The sequence below is a fragment of the Ursus americanus genome, chromosome 1, assembly GCF_024610735.1.
Source record: "Ursus americanus isolate L20-20 chromosome 1, mUrsAme1.1.p, whole genome shotgun sequence".
In the NCBI taxonomy this organism is placed as follows: Eukaryota; Metazoa; Chordata; class Mammalia; order Carnivora; family Ursidae; genus Ursus; species Ursus americanus.
In genome coordinates, this window is record NC_142127.1 from 83,190,765 (window position 1) to 83,213,962 (window position 23,198).

The 23,198-nt window shown below is 35.3% G+C and overlaps 1 protein-coding gene across 2 annotated transcripts in view; it reads right to left on the reverse strand.

Annotated features, from left to right (window-relative positions):
* Positions 1-5,676: 5,676 nt before the first annotated feature.
* The window catches only part of ERBB4 (erb-b2 receptor tyrosine kinase 4), a 1,083,293-nt gene continuing 1,065,771 nt past the window's right edge, over positions 5,677-23,198 (reverse strand). Inside the window, exons 26-28 of one of the 2 annotated variants that reach the window (XM_045806649.2) lie at positions 16,218-16,265; positions 15,144-15,441; positions 5,677-12,290 (exon numbers count right to left, since the gene is read on the reverse strand). In XM_045806649.2, coding sequence (XP_045662605.1) covers positions 11,845-12,290; positions 15,144-15,441; positions 16,218-16,265 — 792 coding nt within the window. In that variant the 3' untranslated portion in view covers positions 5,677-11,844. The remainder of the gene's footprint in view (positions 12,291-15,143; positions 15,442-16,217; positions 16,266-23,198) is intronic. The other variant, XM_045806650.2, reaches the window with a different exon arrangement.

The following is a 23,198-nucleotide window of genomic DNA, read 5'->3' on the forward strand; positions in this document are numbered from 1 at the left end:
TCTGGCAACTATTAATATAGGCCCTAGAAGTTATGTCTCCCCTGACATAAAGTGATAGGAGAAAACCTTAAATTGACTGAATATATTTTGAATTAATTTTGAAAAAACCTTAGTTGGTCAGTTTGTGTTTGCTGCTTCTAGATAAGCGGGAGATTTGGGAAAGACACTATGTTTTGTTATGGAAAAAATAAACTTATATTTATTGCACTGTGGAAAAACCACACCTGCTCCCTCATTATTAATATTACAAGATAAATACAATACAGCTTCAGGGATAAAGTATTTTGATGTCAAGTGGATACATGTCCCAGCTATGCCACTTTTTGTGTGCCTTGCACAAGCTTTTGAACCTTTCTAGAATTTTACTTTTCTCATTTATGAAAAGAAGAAAATAATAGTACCCAACTTACAGGGTTGGGTAATGAATATAGAGTTCTTAATAGAGGGTCAGACATAAGTGAAATATTTAATCAACGTTTATTATTATTTTAAAGTTGTAATGGCTGAAAATCCACACAAATACAATAGCTTTGCACTGAGTAGAGGCAAAGATGAATCAATAAATCCCTGTAATACATGGGAGAGGATGACGTGAGGAGATATTTAAGATAATTGGAATGAGATATTAAGATTTTATCTTCAGGATATTTTATGTACATATGTGGCTCTTATAGGAATCAGTGGACAGGTAATAGAATATGTCTTTAAACCTTGGAAGTTTTGTTTTTCTTTGTTCCTAAAAGAGGCAAAAAACTTGGATTGTATCAATTTGTACAACATGCTACTTCTCTTGGAAGTATAAATAGGTAGAAACAGGTTTGCGAGATAAGTGTATTTCTTTTAAAAATCTGTGGGTAACTTGCAAGAGCAGGTATTTCAATATTTGCATGTCTCATGTGTACCATTTGGTTTACAGTCTCCTGATTGCTATCTTGCAGTGAATTGTTCTGTTTATAGCTTTAAAATTGCTATCTGGGTGACAGTCTTCTGTTTCTAATCTTAAGATGGTTGTCTAGTGGCTTTGCTCCCCATGGCTTATCATGCAGCTTGATGATACTGTAGAGGGAAATACAATTAGCTAACTATGCACCTGTTCAGTTTACAATTTTATGCGTGTAAGTTGTAGTACGATATACATCATGGGGCTTGTAGTGAAATCATTTGAAAATAGAGATTCTGTATGAAATTCTGTAATATATAAAAACATTGAAATATTTTATGTAATATACTGTCTCTATATAGTCTCTCTCTTGATATTTATGTATAGGTATACGTGTGTGTGTGTGTGTGTGTGTGTGTGTGTGTATTATACATATATACAAACCATCCCTGGCTTATGATGGTTTGACTTTTAATTTTTCAACATCACAATGGTGAGAAAATGAAACACATTCAGTAGACACCATACTTCGAATTTTGAATTTTGGTTTTCTCCCGGGCTAGTGATATGTCATAAATACTCACGATGTTGGGCAGCACCGCGAGCTACAGCTCCCGGTCAGCCATGTGATCACCAGGGCTAACAATCGATACACTTAGAACCATTCTGGAGCCATATAACCATTCTGGTTTTCACTTTCTGTACAGTACTTAATAAATTACATGAAGATTCAACACTTTATTATTATTATTATTATTATTATTATTATTGTTTTAAGATTTTTAAAATTTATTTGACAGGAAGAGCACAAGTGGTGGGGAGGGGCAGAGAGAGAAGCAGACTCCTTACTGAGCAGGCAGCCAGATGCAGGGCTCAATCCCTGAACTCCAGGATCCTGACCTGAGCCAAAGGCAGATGCTTAACCAACTGAGGCACCCAGGAGCCCCTCAACAATTTATAATAAAACAGGCTTGGTATTGGGTGAGTTTGCCCAACTGTAGGCTAGTGTAAGTGATCTGAGCACGTTTAAGGTAGGCGGGGCTAAACTATGATGTTTGGTAGGTCAGGTGTATTAAATGTATTTTGGTTTACAATATTTTCAACTTAGGTTTATCAGGACATAACACCATCATAAGTCAAGGAAGATCTGTATACAGAGATATGTATCTTTCCCCAGGGCTTATACAATTAAACAATTGTGAATTCAAATCTGAATTGTGACAGTCATTTTGGAGTCTAACCTTCTACTCCCTTATATAACTCACAGCTTTTCCATGATTTTTTCCTCCTACCATCATCGTTTTGATTGAAGTTTTGTCATTGGATCAGGATCAGATTCTATGCTGTTTTTCAGAAAAAGTTTCTAGTGGCCGTTTAGTAGGTAGTAAATCCTAGGAAATTAACCAAGTAATTTAAAAATTATGGTTTTGCATGTGAGATTTGGCTTATATTAACATTATGTAATAAAATTGCTAGAGATAAGAGTAGTTACATGCTATATTCTCTGATGCACGTAAGGAACAAGTGGTGATTTTACTAGGCAGATTTATAAGACCCTGAGAAAAGGATACAATCAACAGTTTCTCCCCACAGTCATTTTTAAAAAATCTATTTACTCGTGATTAGGGTGCCTTTATCTTTCTTGAATGAAAGGAACCTGACTCGTCATCATGGATGAGTTGCTCTTGTGTAGTTTGAGAAAGCAGAGAGTTTTCAGTTTTATAAGATCAGTTGTCACGGGACTGATGAAGACCACTGGTGATCTTGAATTGAGTCAACGTGTCAGCATGAAGTACGCTGTGATCAGAATGAGGTTCCTCTTTGCAGAGGAAGAAAGAGAAGTGGTTAACTAAGTAGAAGAAAGAAAGGTATTTAAGTCAGAAGATGCAGCTTTGAGGGTGACTACAACCACTTAGTAGTCATGGTCACGTGACTCTAAATTTGTTATTTTAGTCTCATTTTCCTTATCTGATGACCAGAAGTATTCCAATAACACTTATCTCAAAAGGGTGTCATGAGCCAAATGAATCAACATATGTGGAATAAGTATATATGTGGTAAAGCACTATGTAACTTGTGGTTTGAACTAATACGATGTCACTGGAAATGTCAACTGTACCTTAAAGCATTAGAACAAGTTGTTTCTCCCTCTTCTTCAGTCTGTCAATGGCTTAAAATGCTTGATGCCTTGACATGTCTCACCCTGAACACAACGAAATGACAGTGATCCCAAATAAATGGGTCTAAATATCTAAGAAAGAGAATACACGTGTGTCCATGCAAATAGTAGGAGGTGCAATCAACAGGATCTTTAAAGACCCATATCTGAACAGATTTAAGAGAACTTACTCCAATTACTATGTTGAAAAATATATTTTCTGTCCACTGACTCATTTGAGATCATATGATATCATATAACCAAGTAGTTTGAAAAAGTAATAGAATCTTGAATGAGAAGTTATTGGAATCTTAAAATTGCTTACACTTTGGCAGTATGAAGGAGTAAGAAACAATATTTGAAATAGAAAATTTAGAATAAGAAACTTAAGAGAGGAAATTTTTCACATCATCAGTGTCTCTAAAATTACTCTCACACATTTCCATGGGCTCATCTCAAATCAGCAGTCCATTGACTATTTATGGACCCATTCCCTCTCCTGCTCTTTAAGCATGACACTAACATTTGATATTCTTGCTAACAAAAGATTTGCCAGAACAATTTGTGTAAATTGCCAAGAGAGCAGAAAGAAAAAAAATTATAGGAAAATATTACTGTTATTTGGATACAACCTACCAAATATTTTAATATATATATTATATATATACATAATATATATTATATATATATATATTTGTTCTCAAAGAAACAAACCGAGTTAATGACGCATGGTCTGCACAGAGGAGTAAGTCTGTACACATCAATAGGCATACGCACTATTGCAAAACCATATGGAATGTATCACATTCCAAACAACTGAAGCGCCCCAAGGAATAATTAATGACGTTCATAAATGTGGACAAAAATAAGCCCATATTCACATCTTCAAATTATTAAATCTAGACCAAGTCTTCCTCTTTCCTAATTGTTTTTTCTTATAACAAATTTCTGACACAGAAGAGAACATTTGTTTCATATTTTATTGAATTTCATTTATATTAAATTAAAAATATATTTCTGACAGATTCATGTAACAAAAAGGCAGAACAGTTTTCAAATTGTCCAGCTGGGGTGATCAGTACGGAATGAGGCAAAGCAGGTCGCATCTATAATTGCCTTATACAGGTACAGTTCTCTCCCAAGAGCCAAGAGAGGATCCTTGAGAACTAACTGAAAAGCCTAATTACAGAAATTTAAAATACTGTTTGTCCCTCATTCTCAAATAACAACAGAAATTGGGGGAAGGAAAGTGGAATGGGGTGAAGGGTTGGCGGAGAAGAAAGAATAAGGGAAATTATACTAAAAATATACCTAACATTAAAAAAGTTAGTATGTGTTAAGTGCATAATCCTTCATAGATAAAATAGAAAAAAAATCAAAATAACATTACACCACACACAATTGGCATATCCTATTGTGTAAGCGAGTGCAGAGGTTGAACACGTCACAATAGTGCTGAACACAGAATCACAAGTAATGTCAAAATGATAACTTCCAACCAAAAGGAAACAATCACAAGCCAATTACTTATATACAAATCAATCCTAAAGACATTATGTCCCAAATAAAGATGTCCACAAAAGAAAATCAAAGCAACATTATCCTTATTTACAAATGCAACTAGCCATGTCTTTGACAAGCTATAAAAATACTATTCACATTTTCAAACATACAGTAGTATTTTTTGTTTGTTTATTTCAAAAAGGCAGCTAACTTTGAACACAGGGATTTAAATGAAACATTGATGGCTTACCAGCTAGGTATTTTTGCACCTCTGCCCTTTGAAGATACTTCACAAGAGAGAGGGCTTGTTTTCTGTTTACAAGTTAAGAACATAAGGAAATGAATACAAATGTATATAATACCTTAAGCCTCTGCTTTTTCGGTAAAATGTCTCCCTTTATCACCTGAACTGATCTGAGTCAACTACTTGGATGCACGTATGAGATAACTGTTTGAGAGAAGATTTAACATGACTTTGTTTTTTGTGCTATGAATTGTCTTGCGGACTGTTCTCATTTTCATTTGACCTTGCTGTAACCGTGCCTAAGAAAGAGATGAGCGACTAATCATACCATGTAAAGATGCAGTTGCAACACGCGGCAACGCGAGTCCCTGGTGCTCACAACAGGAGATGTAGACACACCAGCCAGTGAGGTGTGCATTCAAAGTTAGCTGCCCTCACACAGCTGCTCAGTTTTATAATCGACCCATTTAACAGCAGTACCAATTTATGCTACATTTTTCAAAGTACCTTACTTTAAAAGAACAGCTTACATATCTACACTTAGAAAATAACTTCCATACTTGATTACTGGAGTAATCCCAAAAGGGTTCTTGGAGTGCTATGGTGTAGTCCCCTCACTCCCCCCCTCCCAGCCCCTGAGACATCCAGAAATATACAGGAAAATGACTCTCACATTAGGGAAAAGGTACAACCCCTGTTAACTGAAGAATCTGGAAATGATACTCGAGAACCAGGTTATGTCAATATATATAGGAGGTATGATTTGATTTCTTTCCAAAGAGCTGCAAGCTGGGGGGAACATCTACACATTAGGGATAAAAATAGCAGTAAAGGCAAAGTGGTTTGGACAAGTTAGACTATTGCCTACAGGTATGAAACTTTGTTTTCGTATATTTGTACAAATATAACCACTTCTCATGATATGGGTAAAATTTGCTAGAGCATTGAAAGAAAAATGTCCTTAAAAATCAAAAGTAGAGAAAAAAAAGTGGAACTTATTAGACAACATGGATTTTCGTTGCAGTGAAACTGCCCTCATTATGTATTTGTCAGATATATGAATGATCCAATAAAGAATTACAGGTGGTTCTCAAAGCTGAGTAGCCTTTACCTTTATGATAATAAGACTCTTCATTTGTGAAAAAAAAATTACAGCAGCTGTAAAATATATGCAATCAGGAATAAAATAAATATGTAAAGTAAATAAGTTAATTTCCTGGCAAAACTAACTTCTGATTATATGTTAAGTTTTTAATGAAAAGATTAAGTCTAAGACCTACCATGGGTGTGTGCACATATGAGTTTCAGATTCATCACAGGGCTGACTTGACTCAAATTTCTGCAGAGAAGGATATTGTAAGAGAATTGATCTTTATGGAAAAACATAATTTTAATATCATAGAGTATACTCTGTGCAGTAATATATTTGAGAAGTATTTTAATGTCCACATTGCTAGAATCATTTATAGAAAAGTCAGGCATTTGAGGGCAGAGGCTAAGTCAGTGTTTCACAAAGCAATGTGTGGGACCTCAGAGTTCCACTATGGCTTCAGAGAGGTACAGCCTCAAGAGGGCCACTTTGAAGAGGGGGGTAGACAACTGAAGAGAACAGAGGTGGTTGTGCCAATGGGGAAAGAAGCAAGGGTGGTATTTTTCTCTAAGGTCTAGAGAGAAATTAATTTTTCTGTGACTCTTAACAAGATAATCACTTACTCGAAAAGCTGACTGTCAAGGGGTAATTTCCAAGAGAAGAAGGAGACTACCCCCGGGAAGTTGGGGCTTAGAGTGTTTTCAGCTCATAACTGAAAGAGAAGCATTTTCTTCTGCCCAAAATATCACCTGGAGGGAAAGAGGTGAGGCAGGAGTTTGCAGAATGACACAGCCTACGTTTTTGTACCGCTACAAAAGCATGGGACTTGAACAGAGTGTCTGAAATTTCTACTATTTTATAGAAATTTGCCTTTTAATGAAAAGAATGAAGGAGTCCATGGTGTTAAAAGCCATTTGTCCATACAAATGCAAGGGTTCCTGCCCAATATGGTGCCCACAACAGCTTCATGCTTGTAAGTATGGAGAGAACTACTCTTGCAAAGGCATCTCTGGGATTAGGAAAATGTATTCATTCTACCTAGAAGTATAAAAGCTGGCCCCATTTTAATATTAGTAAAATCAAGGTCTCTGCTGATCACTGTTATTTTAAAACCACACTTAATCTACTCTCTATAATGTCATTCCTTTTTAAACAAATGGCAATTAGGAGACATGAGTCTGCCTTCATGAATCTACATGGGTACAAGGCTGCCCTTCAAATTCCATATACACAAAGAGAGGCACAGCAGAATTTTCTTGCTTTTGGCATATACACAATTTAGTTTATCTGGCTTTCTAATGACTAGAAGTTTATACACCTGGACTTCTCATTTGCAATATAATATTCAAAATCATTGGTCTAATAACAAGAGTCCAAAATAATGGAAATAACAGCAGTTCGAAATGCTTGGTTTAGCATTATTTATCAGAATATTGTTAACTAATTGCTTCTTTTTGTTTTTGGAAATGGGAAGGTAACATGGGAAAAAAAGGACCTTTCACAAATTAAATGTATTTTGTTTGTTTACTAAATGGCACCACTCAATCTTTGTCTCTGCATAAGGTAATAGAACATGTACATTTCCTTTACTTCATTTTGAAGACCTCTTACCTAAAGTCATGTAACATATTTGCCTGTTAAACTCTGCAAGGTGGTGTTTGAAAAACAAATTTAAAAAATGTTCCCTTTACACTTAATGCAATTAAAAATGGTAAAAGAATAAGGGTGAGAAAAAATTTAATTGCAATGCTTTAAAGCAACTTTTCAAAGTGGAACCAGCTCTTTATGTGCCTACTTTCAGCTAACCCTAACAACGATTTTAAATGGCAAACTTATTTTTTTACTATGCAAAATCCATCCTACGTTTTCATATCCTGCATTTTATTTTGTTACATAATATTTTGTGGTTAATTTTCTAGTTTGATTCATTTAATAATATTAAAATCATTTATTACCTGATAACCTAACTAAATCTACATCTTACAGCATTATCATGGTTTTGCCCAGCTATATACATGCTCTCATGATCACCTTTTCTATTACCTTATGAACTACATACTAGTTAAATAATCAACAGTTATAGACGGATGAATAATTCAAGTTTTGAAATAAAAGTTAGTTAGCTCTAGAAAACATGTATTTACATCCTTCCCTGTCGGGCTGAAACAATTTTACTTTCCTTTTCACTTTGACACTTCAAAAAGCATGTTGCTAGCCCCTTGGACTTCATCTAGCAGCAGAACCTCACAAACCTTCTACTGGCTTGTCCTCGGCATCGAGAATATGCACAATCTTCATGTCACGTTCTACTTTTAGAAGGTATTAACACATCCATTATAGCACTTAGAGCACTACCTCTTCTCTTCTGTTTCTCAGTATATAAATAATCAGTCATTCTTCCTGATCTACTAAAAGAGAATCTCAGATTTTGAGTTTGTATATTTTAATAAAATTTGAGTTTGCACTGTTTTTAATTCTATTTCAGGAATAGTATTCAAGAAAGAACTCTCACCCTAACCACTAAAATTTGGAAAACCAAATGTTACTCAGTAGTCCAAGCACCTCTTTATGGTGCAGGATGCTTTGTGGTTCTGGGTCTACTTTAGCTTAGAGAATGTCTTTTCTCATCTAAGAACTAAAGAATGGTTCTTTAAACAACCATTTAGTTATACAGGTTTTCCTTATCTGTAGGTGGGATTCCCCAAGATAGGCTACAAAATTTGGTGACTTAAAAAATATAGTCTGTGCAACTTTACTACTAATTTTCCTCAAATTTACTTAATTGGTTCTGCATGTTTACACTGATACAGCCAGCCTCTGGGATTTGATATTCTGATGCACTTCACAGCCTTCAACTGGCATTTTAAAATTTCACTCCAGTGGGTTAAATAAGTTATTTTTTGGAACAGATAAAATGATTTTTTTTTCTTTCTTTCACACACTTTGAAATATATTTTTCCAGGGGGACAAAAATAAGAGAGAAATCCTAAAACAACTGAAATAAAAAAATGTACTATAGAAATCATTCAAAAGGAACAATAAAGTGGTTTTTGTGAAGCATTTTGGGTCTTTTTGGATTATACTTGCATCTATCTCTATTTGTTAGTGGTAGATTACCTGATATGTAAGGGTTTTGTGTTCTTAAAATGAAGGAAACTACATTCACTGAGTACATTCTATTACCTTAACAAGGAAAAAAATTTTTTTTTCTTTCCTTCTCAAAATAAGTGATTCTGTTTTCCATATATCAGAAGAAATATGAATATTATAAATCAGAAGAAAAAAAATCAAGTTCTAGTATCCAACAAGTGTGCTGTCAGTGGTGAGTTCATATAGATTTATCTAGAAAGGGAGGCTTACATCCAAATTCTCATAAGAACTTATGTGAGGTCCCCTTTCTCTGGAGACTCCTCTGAATGGGTGGGAGAGTACAAAGTTGTTGGGCTGTAGCCACTAAGTCATTCTCTGTCTTCAACCCAGAAAACTTCATGGTTGAACTTCACTAGAAGGGATCTTACAAACCTCTCCCTTGCTCTACTTCACTCGTTTAGCTTACATTTCTCATAACTTAGTAAGAAATCAGTCCTGACACCTCCAAGGTTCTTGGCCAAAGACCAACACCTGCTGTTGGCTTAATGGTCAAATTAGAATTCAGATAGGCCAATTAGCCAGTGATGCAATATCCTTCTACTGGTTTGTTCATGTTTGGATGATAACGTTGAAATTATCCCATTTGTCAACTTCAGTAACCTGTAGGTTATTTAATTCATGTTCCAAATGGGTTCACAGGAGATCTTTTAACAAACAACAGATTTTATGATGACTGCTCACAAAATAGTCCATAAAATCTTATCCCTTGAACTTACGGGGAAATTCAAATGTCATTCCAAATAAATTGACTTAAAATCATTAAGTTAGGGATAATATTGCATTTATGCTGCTGTTCCCCACTTACACAGTGCTTTTAGTAAACTCTAAATAAATATCAGTTGAAAAAATAAGGGCGTTGAATGGATGGATTGATTTACTTTTTCAAAATAGGCAGAAACCTAGATCTCTTTGCATTTTGTTCTCTCTTGTAAACACTCTGTTTTACCAACAGAGATTCTTTATCTCATTGCTTTCTTTTTGGCGATAGACTTGAATTTGATGTCAAAATTTTAACATTTGAAAAAAAAAATTAATTCAAATAACTGTCCAAGCAGATTTTCCTACAAAAGAGAGACTACCTGATTTTCTTGTTCCAGGAGACTCATTCCTACCATTTGTTCCCACTGCTCATCTTAGTACGTAGTCTTTTAAAATGATACATAAAAAGATGGTTCTAGAACTAGAATGATGTGTTTGAAGAAAGTGTTATTATACAAAGTATCAAAAGATTAGTATGTTGGATATTAAAATAATTACATGAGAAATTTTTCACGTTTATTTACAACTTTTGACCCAAGAACCTACCTATAAACTGCGAACGTTTGTGTATTTTTTTATTATACCAATTTATGTGCAAAGAGTTACCTTCTACTTAATATAAATAGAGTCTCATACTAGAAATTCCATGGAATCAAGCCAATCCTTACTTGCATTCCTCCACGTGGAGTATACGAACTGGATAACTTTCCTTGCGTAGCAAATGTGATATCACTTGTAGATAATGTGCTGGCCCTCTCACCATAATCTCTGGATACGGTTCCAAAGTCCTAATTTGCTTGGTTTGGCATTTCCACAGTCTTTCCTTATCCTAGCTCTTTTAAAAAATGTACTTAAATTAGTTATTTTGCTGGTTGCTTCCATATTGCTTCATTCAAAATCCAAAATGGAGTTCAGAAAGAGAACAAATAAAATTATAGCTTAAGTGCAAACTACATTTCTGAGTATCTGCCAGGTAGACATACCCAATCCAGTGTCTCTTCCAGTTCAATGGATTCCCCATTGGACTACCCCTGAAAGTGTCAGTAGTTTTCATGAACCACACAGAACTGTCTCTTAGTTTCCCTTTTACTCTTTACATTACCAACTGCCTATCAAATACTGTCATTTATGGAAAAGAAAATGTTGAAGAATGTAAAGGATGTGGGGGTACATATTCAATAGTGTAAACCATGACAGCTAGATTTGATGTTACACTTGACTAATATCTTGGCCTCCCCTTCTAATTTTAAAGGCTCTATATTTAAAATAATGGTCATTTCACCATACTAAAATATTTTTTTACAATTCTGTCAATTTATAGCAACACATAAGAAACTTTGATGTAAAAATATTTGCAATTAGAAATTAAAGTCAAAATATATGGGGGTAAAAGTGATATAAAGGGACAAATCAAAGCAAAACAAAATAAAACAAAAAGACCAAAAAAAAAAAATCCCTCCAAACATAATTACTAGTTACAACTTTGAGAGAGATTAAGAAAATATGAAAGCTGAGTTGGCCGTTCTTGCTTGTCAGGATAGAAACTGTTGGAAAAAGAAACTGGATTTTCAATCTCAGTAACTATCATATGTTATAGAAAAGGTTATCCTTTTGTTCTAATGGAAACTTTATTACGATTTCCAAGGGTACTGAAAATGTACATGTCAGTTCCTACTGATAGGAACAGATAGCATGGGTCTTTCAGGCATCTACATTAATAAAAAAAAATAGAAAGAAAGAAAAAAGAGAAAACGTTGAGAACTAGCTTGACAGCAGGCAGTACTGCCTTATATTTGCTGGTCCTTCTCTAGCTGTTCCAATCTCCTGAGCAACCCATGCAGAGAAATGAAGAAACAGTGTGGTTCCTCCTGTCTTTCTCTTTCAGTTCTTCCTTCTAATGTTCAAGTTAGATAAGCACATGACTATCATTGCATCTCTATATCTTCCACTGGGAAGTGTCAAAACTACTGGCCTTGGGAATAGAAGGAAGACCGTAAGAGAAAGAGAGGCGGCAGGGAAATTGGAGCGGGCGTGTCTCCATCTTAAAGCCACTGCTGAGCTTACACCACAGTATTTCGGTGTCTGTAGGGTGGAGGAGGCAGCACCGTGCCTGGCTTCAGCGAGAACTCAGAGAGGTATTCAGGATTCTCTGCCACAATAGGCCGGATCCGTCCATTTTGTTTATAAAAATAGTTTGTGCTGTACTCCTGCAGGTAGTCTGGGTGCTGAAGGGTGCTCCGAGGTGGCAGGCTGTGGTTCCAGTAGTCAGGGTTGTCGAATGCTTTCTTGGCCTTCTCTGGCACAGACAGTACATGGTTCTTCAGGTACTCGGCATTCCCCAACGCGTTGGCAAAGGTGTTGAGGTACAGTGGCTCGTTCACGTACTCATCCTCTGCCTTGGGTGGACCATTGGAAGCATTGTGATATTCGGGATTATCCAAAGCTTGAAGGTCTCCGTTTTTCCTCCGAGAAACAAAAGGGTTCTCCTCCACAGGGTTCAGGTATTCTGATGGAATACAAAAATATCAGTTAGTATCTATTTTCTGGACAATGTTAATCAGACAAAGGTTATACAGGATGGTTAGCTTTTTTTTTTCCAGAACAATAAAGCCAGGGATTTGTTTTCATGAATCTCCACAAAAACTATTTTGTTGATTACTTCGTTGATTATTTTTGTCATATGAAAAAAGAGTAGGTGGGCCAAAACTCTTAATGACTGAACAAGGCACCACAGGCAGAAAGCAGAGTTCCTGTGCCCTAGATTGGTCCTTTTTCCTTCTAATTGCATTTGTTTCTCCTACATAGGAGGCCACTTGTTTAAATGCTTCTGTTTTCTAAAAGTCAGTATTTTTTTGCTGTTGTTGGAAAATAAGACAATCTATCGGGGTTAAATAGCTTTTAAATGTGGAGAAATTAGAATTTCTAAAAGGGTACTGGAAAATCAAAATGTCTATAGCTTCACTCCATGCCAAGACGAATGAATGAAGTGAAGGAATGGCGTTTTTTAGTCTGTGTGTTTTGCTGTGATGTCCATATAGGTAAAATGGATTTGATTACAGATGTGTCCCAGAAAGCTTTACACATACATAGGAAAGGAAACATCTAAAGAAAAGACTCAACTAATAAAATCTGATAGACATCTAACATGTCGCTAAATTGACTTGCATGACAATAGATATGCCTAAGAATAAAGTGTAATTAGAACATTTACTTCCACTGGCTAACCATAATCACAAAATAACAAACTATTGGTTTGATCATATGAAATAACTGTCTTGTAGGTTGAAAGCAGTCATAATAGTGGCTATTTTGCATGATTTGATCTAATAAATTACTATAGAATACTGACCCGGAATTTTTTTAAGAAGTGTTAATCAATGCTGCTCTTCCTAAATTTAATTCTACCTCTATGTCTCTAGTATAGACTACATATAGACCTACATTTACACATATAGTAGACCTCCTTGTCCTCTCTTTTAACGTATACACAGATGTGACACTTTATTCCTAGTTTGGTGTTGGGGCAGGAAAGGGCACAATTGTTGAGATGCCACCACTCTGGGACAAAAACTTTCTCTCCTCTACACTTAGCCTGACAAGTAGAGAAAAATAATCTCATCGAGTCAGGGTGATTTGTTCCTGGATATAGGCCTGCTTGATATACTTAAGTAATTAGCATCATGTGCAAGTTAAAGGATAGTAATGACTATCCCACCATCATATATAGGAATGACAGGAACTTATGTCATCCTCACAACAATCCTGTGAGAAAGGAAGTGCAAGCTGTATTTTTTTCAGCTTTATAAACAGAAAACAGATTAAATGATGTATGAAGGATACAACTAGTCCTGAATTAGAATTCAGATCTAAAACTCCTATTGCGTAGTCTTGTTCTACTGTACTCTTTTCATTATCATCCCTAAAGGAGTAGTGAGAACTTTTCACTTCATAACATGTTGGAATTGGAATGGTTTTCAAAGCAATGGTCATTTTGAGAAAAATGTATGGAAAAAAAAAAGACTTTTAAGGGAGGCAGCATTTGATTTTCCATACCAGGTTCCTCAAACTTCTTAATTGAAAGTGTAGGAATGTCTATACTAAAATTCTCTACTCTCCGAGAAGTAAGCTGGAGTACAATAATCTTCTATAGAAACTTGTATTCAAAGACAAAATCAAGGGATGCTCAACAGTGAGTTTATAGAGGCTGGCTTGGGTCTTCTCTTAGAAGGTTCATGTTACCTCTTCTCAATGCAATCTACTTATCTCCTGATGCAACCTTGCAGCCTTGTAGTTGTAAATGGAGGAACAACTCTATGGTTGAGCGGAGACTCTTCCCAGAGAGTACTACACTTTAAGGGGGATCTGCCAAATCTTCTCGAAACCTACATTTGTGTTACTACTGGGCTACTATCCAATTCTTCCGATGCATCTAATTCTTCAGTACAGTAATGCCTTTCTCTACCTCTAGATAGATATACTTTAATAGGTTATTTACAATATGTACTTAGGGATCCCTTAAGTACATTTTATAAAATTAAATATAGCCATATATTCAAGAACATAATGGTCCCTCATATGGAGTCTTCAAATAAAGTTTACTTGACCCTGCAGACTCTGAGACACAATCATCAGTATTTAATAACAATCATCCATCTTCTCCTTTCTGTGATGCTGTTAACATTGGAAGGAAAGTGGCTTTTTCGAAATTGAAATGTCATTTGATTCGGATGTCTAACATTTCTACTACTAACTTTGTAAAGTCATCACTGAGCTTTGTAGAACTACAAGCTGAATATTTTCAAGACATGATGGTATACATACAAGTAAACGCAGCATCAGAACTTTAATTTTTGAAATGTGTCATACAAGGAATCATAATCTCCTATAATGAACAAGATCATCCTAATGACGTAAGATTTGAAAGAACTGACTGAAACTTTTATTGGTGCCATCAAAATACCAGTCTTTATGATCTCCACAGTAAGTCCAATAAAGCCATGGTTCTAAAACCTTGGGATGTGCTACCTCACCCAAATATTCAATGAAGATATTCCAATAAAGATAAGTTTAGATCAGTGCTTCTCAGGCCTGACTGTGCATAAAAGTCACATAGGGATGTTGTTAAAATGCAGATTTCCATTCAGGTGGTGCCTGAGATTCGGATTTCTAAAAAGCCCCTGGATGGTGTAAATGCTGTGGATTTGGACAGTAGGCTACAGAGAGAAGCAGCCCAGGCCTTTTTTGGGTCACAAATGTTATGTAGTCCAGGGGTTTGACAATTTCCCTTCTATACTATATTGCTCATTTTGATGGAAGTGAAACGTCAAATGATGATCATTTCTGCACATTCTGTTTGTACCTTGTTTAGGTTTATCTCGCATAGGGGTCATGTAACCTTCTTCATCCAGCTCTCCTCGTGGGCTCCGTTCCGGCGCAAAGACGGTGGGGTCCGCGCTGTACCTCTGGGTGCTGCTGTCCTCCTGCACGTGGGGTGCCACTGGCTTGCGTAGGGTGCCGTTACAACAGGAGTCATCAAACATCTCGGCTGTAGCCCCCTGAGCAACTGGAGCTTCTGGGATCGTGCTGGTCGTGGCTCTGTAGGGCACAGGTACTCCTTGCTCTGCAGCAAAACCTCCATCTCGGTATACAAACTGGTTCTGTCAACAGAGAGACACATTTAGACGGAAGTTATTATTAGGAATAGCTGTAAAAAAATAACCAAAAGGATATGAAAACTTGTCTTTCCGATAAAAGTCAGAGTTTCTTAATTGAGTTTTTCCCCTGAATGGCTAACAACTTTGAGTTACAACCACCTAAAACTCCATTTTTTCTTAAAAAGTGATCCTGGGGAAAGAATTTGGAAATACATATTTAAATTTACTGACCACCTAACACACGAACTAATACAAAATATTTCACGTTATTTTCCCACACTCGCCCATTTTTGATATACAATTCAAATTTCATGACAAATGGAAATGTTATTAAGTGTAGACAGTCGACATTAAGAACAGAAGCACAGTGATACCACGTGGGTGGTGATATTTCCTCACTGCCTTCTCGTCTGTGGTCACTATGACTTTGAGTCTCCAAGTACCTAACTAGGGAATCATTACCGAGACTCTGACTTTTTAGCACACAACCTGTCATCATGGAAACAATGATAACCTCCTCAACCAGCAGCATAATTTATGAGTCCAGGTAAATCCTTTGGGTAAAAATCGAAAGCTACTTTTGATGCATGGCCTCTCAGTTTTGGATTATCTAGTGAGATAAAACATATCCACAAAGCCAGCTATATAACCTACAGCAAATTCTTAACTCACTGTTGGCAAAAGCAAAATGAGGAAACTATGGGGCGACAAGAGAGAAGAAACATGGTAAGCAAGGACCAAAAATACTAAAAGATGAAGGTTGATCATGAAATACTTACTCCTGACATGGGGGTGTAGGCAGGAGGAGGGCTGTGTCCAATTTCACTCTAATAGGAAAGAAAAATGGAATGATGGATATAATAAGAGGTAATATGAATGAAAAGGAAAAAAAAAAAAAAAGAAAAGAAAAGCCACATGAATTGTATGAACCAAAGGGGAAAACATGCACAACAGTGACGTTTGCTAAATGGTAAAATTTTACGTACTCTGACTACAAATGAGTTTTTGTTTTGAGAATATTAATTATTTTAATTCAATCTCTGAAAAGAAAAATTATATAGAAAAAGTAAAATTTTAAATGGATTAAAAATGAAGTTGACAATGAATATTTTTCGGATTAACCCTAGAAGCAAGATAAAAATGGTAAATAATTAACTCGGGTTTTAAAGAACCATTTCCTTCCTTACATGGTATATGGCTGAAATGGCCATATACCACAGCATTTGTTCTCTCTTGTAAAAAGAAACTCATCTAGAAGGAGATAGAAGTGAATTTTAATTTTCCTTGAATAATTTTTACTACCAAGTTATATTTATTTTTCACTATTTCAGCAAAGGGTCAATTTCTTAGCCTTGCCTTTTAAAAAAATACATACGATTTTCTCCTCAGTTTGATTTTTTATAAGTTAAGAAACAGAAGAAAATCTTGGAAAATTAATTCCGTTCCAGGAAATATGCTTTGCATACGTTACTTTCATGTATTTAGAATCAGTTAAAATTAGATTTCAGTTAAAAAAATAAGGCATCTGTATTCTTATAGCTTAATATTCCGTCCTATGGGCTAAATAAAAGTGGATATAAAAATATGATAAAATATTAAGGACAATATTCCTTAGGGTAAGTAGAGGGGGTTATATTAATATCAATACCATTTCTTAATAATATATATATTTTAAATATATTTCTTGAGAACCTACTATCTATGTGCCAGGCCCTTTTCTGGACACTGGAGATAATGAATAATGCAGATAAAAACAGTTGATTTTATGAAGCTTGCATTCTCTGCATACATGCATGAAACTTGGCTAAGTATTATTTCAGGCTAGTGTTTTTATAATTTAGAGATTCATAAAACAAACTCTAAGAAGAGTATGGGTCCATAGAGATTAACTGCTTAATGTAAATTAATAGCAACCAGATAACACAATTTCCCATAATTAACTCCTAGAGTAATCAAGGGTCCAATGTCTTGAAGATCATGACATGGAAAATTAGAGATATATTTAATATGCTAATCATAGGAGGCAGTATTGTCCAATAGACACATTGTTTTATGATTTGTTAGATATCTGAGCCCCAGTCCCAGTTTCAAGTGATGTTGTCAATTGTGAAGCATCTCAGATCCTCATTTTTATACTTGGCCTCTCACTCCTTATGTTTTAGTGAAGACAATGTAAGAAGGTGTATATAAATGAACTTTGTAAGCTCTGCACTACTATAAAAATGTAGAGGATAGATAAAACTTAAATATTCACATCTGCTAAATCAGATTTTTAAAGTCAAGCAATCAAAATGCCAAAGCTACTCATCAAAGAGGCATTTAAAAATGCTTCCCAGGGCGCCTGGGTAGTTCAATAGGTTAAAGCATCTGCCTTCGGCTCAGGTCATGACCTCAGGATCCTGGGATCGAGCCCTGCACTGGACTCCCTGTTCAGCAGGAAGTCTGCTTCTCTCCCTCCCTCTACCCTTCCCCCTGCTCATGCTGTCTCTCTCAAATATATAAAAAAAATCTTTAAAAAAATAAATAAATAAAAATGCTTCCCTATTCTCCACATTGCCTTCAGTATAGTACATTTTATCTTTTAGAAAGATATGAAATTAAATACATTTTCTTCATAAAATTTGAGGGGAATTTGCTGTATAGTCCAGTGATATGTAAAATAGAGGGATGGTATGGGAAATATGACAAGTGCCTGGTGGAACTTTATCATATCATAAATCTTGGCCTTACCCTATCATTAAACCCCGATTATTGAGCAAGCATTTAACAAATATTTATCAAACCTCTACAATGGAAGCACAGGAACTGTGGTAGATGCTGGAGATACCATGAGACACTAGGAGAGACATGACCTCTGGCCTTTTGCAATTTACACTGAACGATCAAATATTACCTGAGATTATTAGAAGAAAAGGTGAGAGTAAGACGAAGCTGTGGTGAATTTATCTGAATTCTTTGATTACATATTAGAAGAAAGGTATTCCAAAATATTAGTAATTACTGTTCCTTTGACCTTTTTGTCGTACTGGGTCATGTTTGACTAGGATCACAGCTCAGGAAACAGCACAGACGGCTATGGCTGTACATTTTGCATTTTATAAAACTTGGATAAGTGATCAAAGGAGTAACTCACAAGTCATTCTTCATCAGGAAATACTTTATTACATATACTCATTATCTGGGCTAGACCGCCTTCAATTGTAAAAACGTTGTGTTAAACATAACTGGACCTCTTGAAGAGAGGCCACGCCGTATTAGAATGCAGGCGCTGTCTCTGCTTTGACAAGTCTTTCCATCAGCAACCTGCCCAATCTGGATCTGGACACACTGCCAGATACCATCACAGTAATAGGAGTGTCTTCATGCTTTTCCTAGTTGTCTGCATTAAAATGGAAAAAAAGAAAAGCTAGGCAAAGTCCCTTTAGCATTCATTGTTTTTAGGGTTACTGGCTGCTTTTTATTTTTCTGTTTCCATTTTTTTCCTTTGCTTTTTATTTTTTCTGTTTTCCATGATAAAAAGCACCTCATTCATTTCCCCCCGGAAGGGCAATGCAGCTACAAGGGAACATCTGTGAGGCCAATTAGCAGGGCTGGAAATGTGATATAATTGTTGTTTAAATATATTTAAATTACATGTTAATCACTATGTCATAATTTATAGGCTTTGAAAATAACTTTTTGTACTTGAGAGCCAAGCCAGATTTTACTTGTTTTTGCTGTTTTTAGTTTGTAACAAGCTCTTCGTATTCCCCGCCCCCCCCCCCCCAATTCCCCACACTTGAAGAGCTGAACTTTTAATCTGGGAAAGAATGACAGCTGCAAGTAAATTGGTTGAGTAAAAATTAAGATCCCCACAGTCAGAACACGCTGGAGTGACCTTAAAGTTCTGAGCAGAACAAAGCAGTGCTCTCAGTTAAAAGGCTTTTGTTTTTTCATTGTGCCATTTTCGGCTGTCCGTCAAAGCCCAGCTTTGCAGATTTTCAGGAAGTACCGGGTGCACCTGTTCAATTAGCTGGTGAGCGGATTTACTGTCAGCAGTGCAGAGATAGAAAGAGGTGGGTTATAAACTGGCAGGTGATAGGGAGTTTGTTGATGGTGGGGAGATTTGTAAGGGTGATGGAGAGAGTCAAGTTTAATTTTGTGGCCCTATCACCGGGATATTGTATGATTGACTTGGACTCAAATGCCAGAGGTTATAGAGAAGGCAAAGATCAGCAAATATATCAAATATGGTATTAAATGCAGTTTACATACATCATGCTCTGAAATTTACATCTCAGTTGAATGATAAAAATATGAAACTGTCTTATTACATGCACTGTATCTCTCATATTTATTGTTTTAATTAAAATGTTATATTGTTTAATATTGTGCCTGGCAAATTTTATATTGTTAACCAGATGGATTTTGTCTTTTAATATTTTTCTTAAAAACACCATACAAATCTATGTTCTTAGGAAACAAAAATACATACTTGATGCCTAACTTCTATCTAAATTAAACATGCACTTAACAAGAGAGAATTTTGTTTTTTATCTTCAGATAATTGTTCCTACCAATATTAACTACAGGATTAAAGTTTCTAGGGTCAAGAAACACTCTACATCCTTTTCACCGAAACAGAATGTATTTCTGTAAGATGTTACTAATCCATCAGCACTAATTTATTACCCAAACACATGTCACTGTTAAGGGTTCTCAACCTCTTATCCTCCCTGGCATGTATTCTTAACACTCTGATGGGCCTTTTCACGTTTTTACAGGTCAGGTAGCAGACAGAGAAAATGTTTTTGGCATTAAGTCCAATTCCTGATGCATGGCTATACCTTATGTATTTTTTCACAACCAAGTTCAACATACCAATGTTTCAGACACGTAGATTCAGAATCTGCATTTTTCATAAAGCAGCCAGAAGAAAGCAAACAAAGTGTGTTCATGTATGAAACACCAGCAAGAACTGGGAGAAACCCTACTGAATCTATGCAGCTCGCTCACACATTTGCACTCATGCACACACACATCTATATATACAAATTACACAAAACATCTTTTGTCTATTTATGTACGTGTTTATTTATTAATGTACTCATCCATCTACTTAGTTTGATTATGTGGAATGCTGCTTTTTGGGTCAAGAAGTACAAACTTCCAGTTATAAAATAAAGTCATGGGGATGTAATGTACAGCGTGGAGAATATAGTCGATAACATTGTCTTAACTTTGTAATGTGACAGATGGTAACTACACTTACTGTGCTGATCATTTTGCAATGTATACAAATGTTGAATCACTATATTGTACACCTGAAAATAATATATATTGTACGTCAATTATACCTCAATAAAAATATGGATATTGTTATAGATATTACAAAAAAGACATGTGTTTCTTTGATAATCAAGAAAAAAAAGCAATTGGGAACACCATGAGAAATATAAAACTACATTCCAAATTTAAGAATCAAACAAAAAGCAAACTTAAATATGGGATGTTTCAGACTCTTTAGTGAAGAAGTAGAAACAAAAAAGAATCACACTGACGAACAATTTAAAAAAATAGAAAAATAAAGAAACTTTAAGTTTTTACTCTCTCACACACAAAATAAATAAATTAATAATAATGCTATAAGAATAAATAAAAATATATAAAATTATATAATAGTATTTTAAATACATCAACAAATAGTTAATAATAAGCCTCTGATTCAGTTGAAGGAATATTAACTTGGGCTCTCATTCTTTGTTCGTTCCTTTTTCATTAACCCTAGAACATCTTATCTCTCTCATATGTCTCATCTACTCTATTACTGAAAAGAATTTTTAATGAAGGGAAGCTATGAATAGTATCAGTAAATAGGAATAGGAGTCAATTCAGAATTTACAAATTGTAAAGGGCGCCTTTTATAAACATTAATAACTCTACTTTCCTAACTCAGTTCTTGAAGTCCAATTAATTATAATGTCTATTCTGTTTCATAGATAAATATATGACTACTCTTAGGCAAATTGAGAAATAGGATGCAAGACTAACATGTATCATGTACCTATCATATGTCAGAGACTATCTTAGGTTTTATTTATTCTTACAACCTTTCAGGGTACATATCATTACTAAAAATCATGACTTGAATTTTACAGTTGAGAAAACTGAGGATGAGGGAAGTTAAAAGTTCCTCCCGCGTACACACAGCCATTAGTGGCTCTCTGAATCTATTACCCTTTATCATGCAGGCCACATTAGATTTTGACTTTAGAATTTCTTTTCTCTCTTATCTGTATGCTCTCTGCCCCTGCATAGTGCCTCAACTCTTCTCTCAAATGAATTCTCATGATTTTTTTTTCTTGTGAAAAATTAATTTCAAGAAGGACTTTGACTCACTAGCCTTAGCTATAAAATACTAATAACGTCTAACAGTATCACCTCTCCCAGTTTATTGGCATTTTATCTAACTGCAAGGACTTGAGCTGAAAAGGAAACCATAAGTAGAATGTTAAGAGCTAATAAAGGAGATGATGGATCCATCCATAGGTAGATAGATCCAAAGATTTGGATGGCAGCACTCTTGCTTATGGATTTATTGTTCTTACTCTAGGGCTTAGTCAATAAATTCTTCTTCCTGCTTGACTAAGGGAAAGTAAACTATTTTATCTCCAAGCAACAATTCTTATACCCTTTCTAAATATCTAATACCCTTTCTAAATAAATAGAGGATATTCCCCTTTAAAATATTCATGGCTAGATGAGTCCATAAAATGAAGCTGAAAATTCTTCACTTTGTACCTTTCTGCTTTAAGTCTCTGCCAGTGTTATGTGAAGTTGAAGGGCATTATTAGCACAGTCAAAAAAGAAAGGGTATAAAGCAGCATGATTTTGCATTGGTACCAACATTCCTTAGTTTCATTCAAGATAACCAATTAGAATTTTGTCACCCTTCCAGAGATTAGTAATCACACAGAATTTATATCTTTTCATCCTGGTACATATTCTAAATGTCTTTTGTTGGTTGGTCGGTTGGTTGGTTCTTTCATATGTTTATATTTCTTTTCAGAAGTGTGTTGTGGTATTTAAACCTTTTTCGTAGTTATCACCTAGCTTCTAGTTAACACCTGCTGCTAGAAATCTAAAGAGGAGAACATCTAGGAGGTTTCTTACAGACCTCTTACTAGTTCGTTTCAGTTAGAAAAAGCATGGTTATTTCTCATAATTTTTTTTAACCTATCCTTAAGAACATTTGGTTCAATTGCAGCATCTTTATTTAAGAGTAGAAATGAAATCACTAAGTCTTTATTATGTCTAAATTCTTGGGAAATCTAAATCTTCAAGTGAATCCTAAAATTGCCGCTACGCTTGAGTGTTTTTCATCCCAACATCACGAAGATTATTTAATGAAGACTTCTTAGTACAGGAGCAATGTCTCGAGGCCAGGAAATTCTGAAGACAGCAATTTCATAGTTCTGGAACAAGTGTCCACCTACAGTCCTTCTACCCATAGGGTTGTTTTCTTGAACTTTTTGCCACTAAGCCATGTGAACTTTCACAAATTCCTTAATCTGATGCGCCCTCAGTTAATTTATCTTTGAAAAGAGAAGTCAGACTATGGAACAGGCAGTGGGAAAATCACTTTTAACTGTCAAATTATTAGTACGTAAAATGAATATTCTGCCTAATGACATTATTGTAGAACTTGAAATGCTATACCTTGGCCTGGGTATAATATGCTTCCTTTTGTATTATTAATAAAGACTTAATATCACAATTTT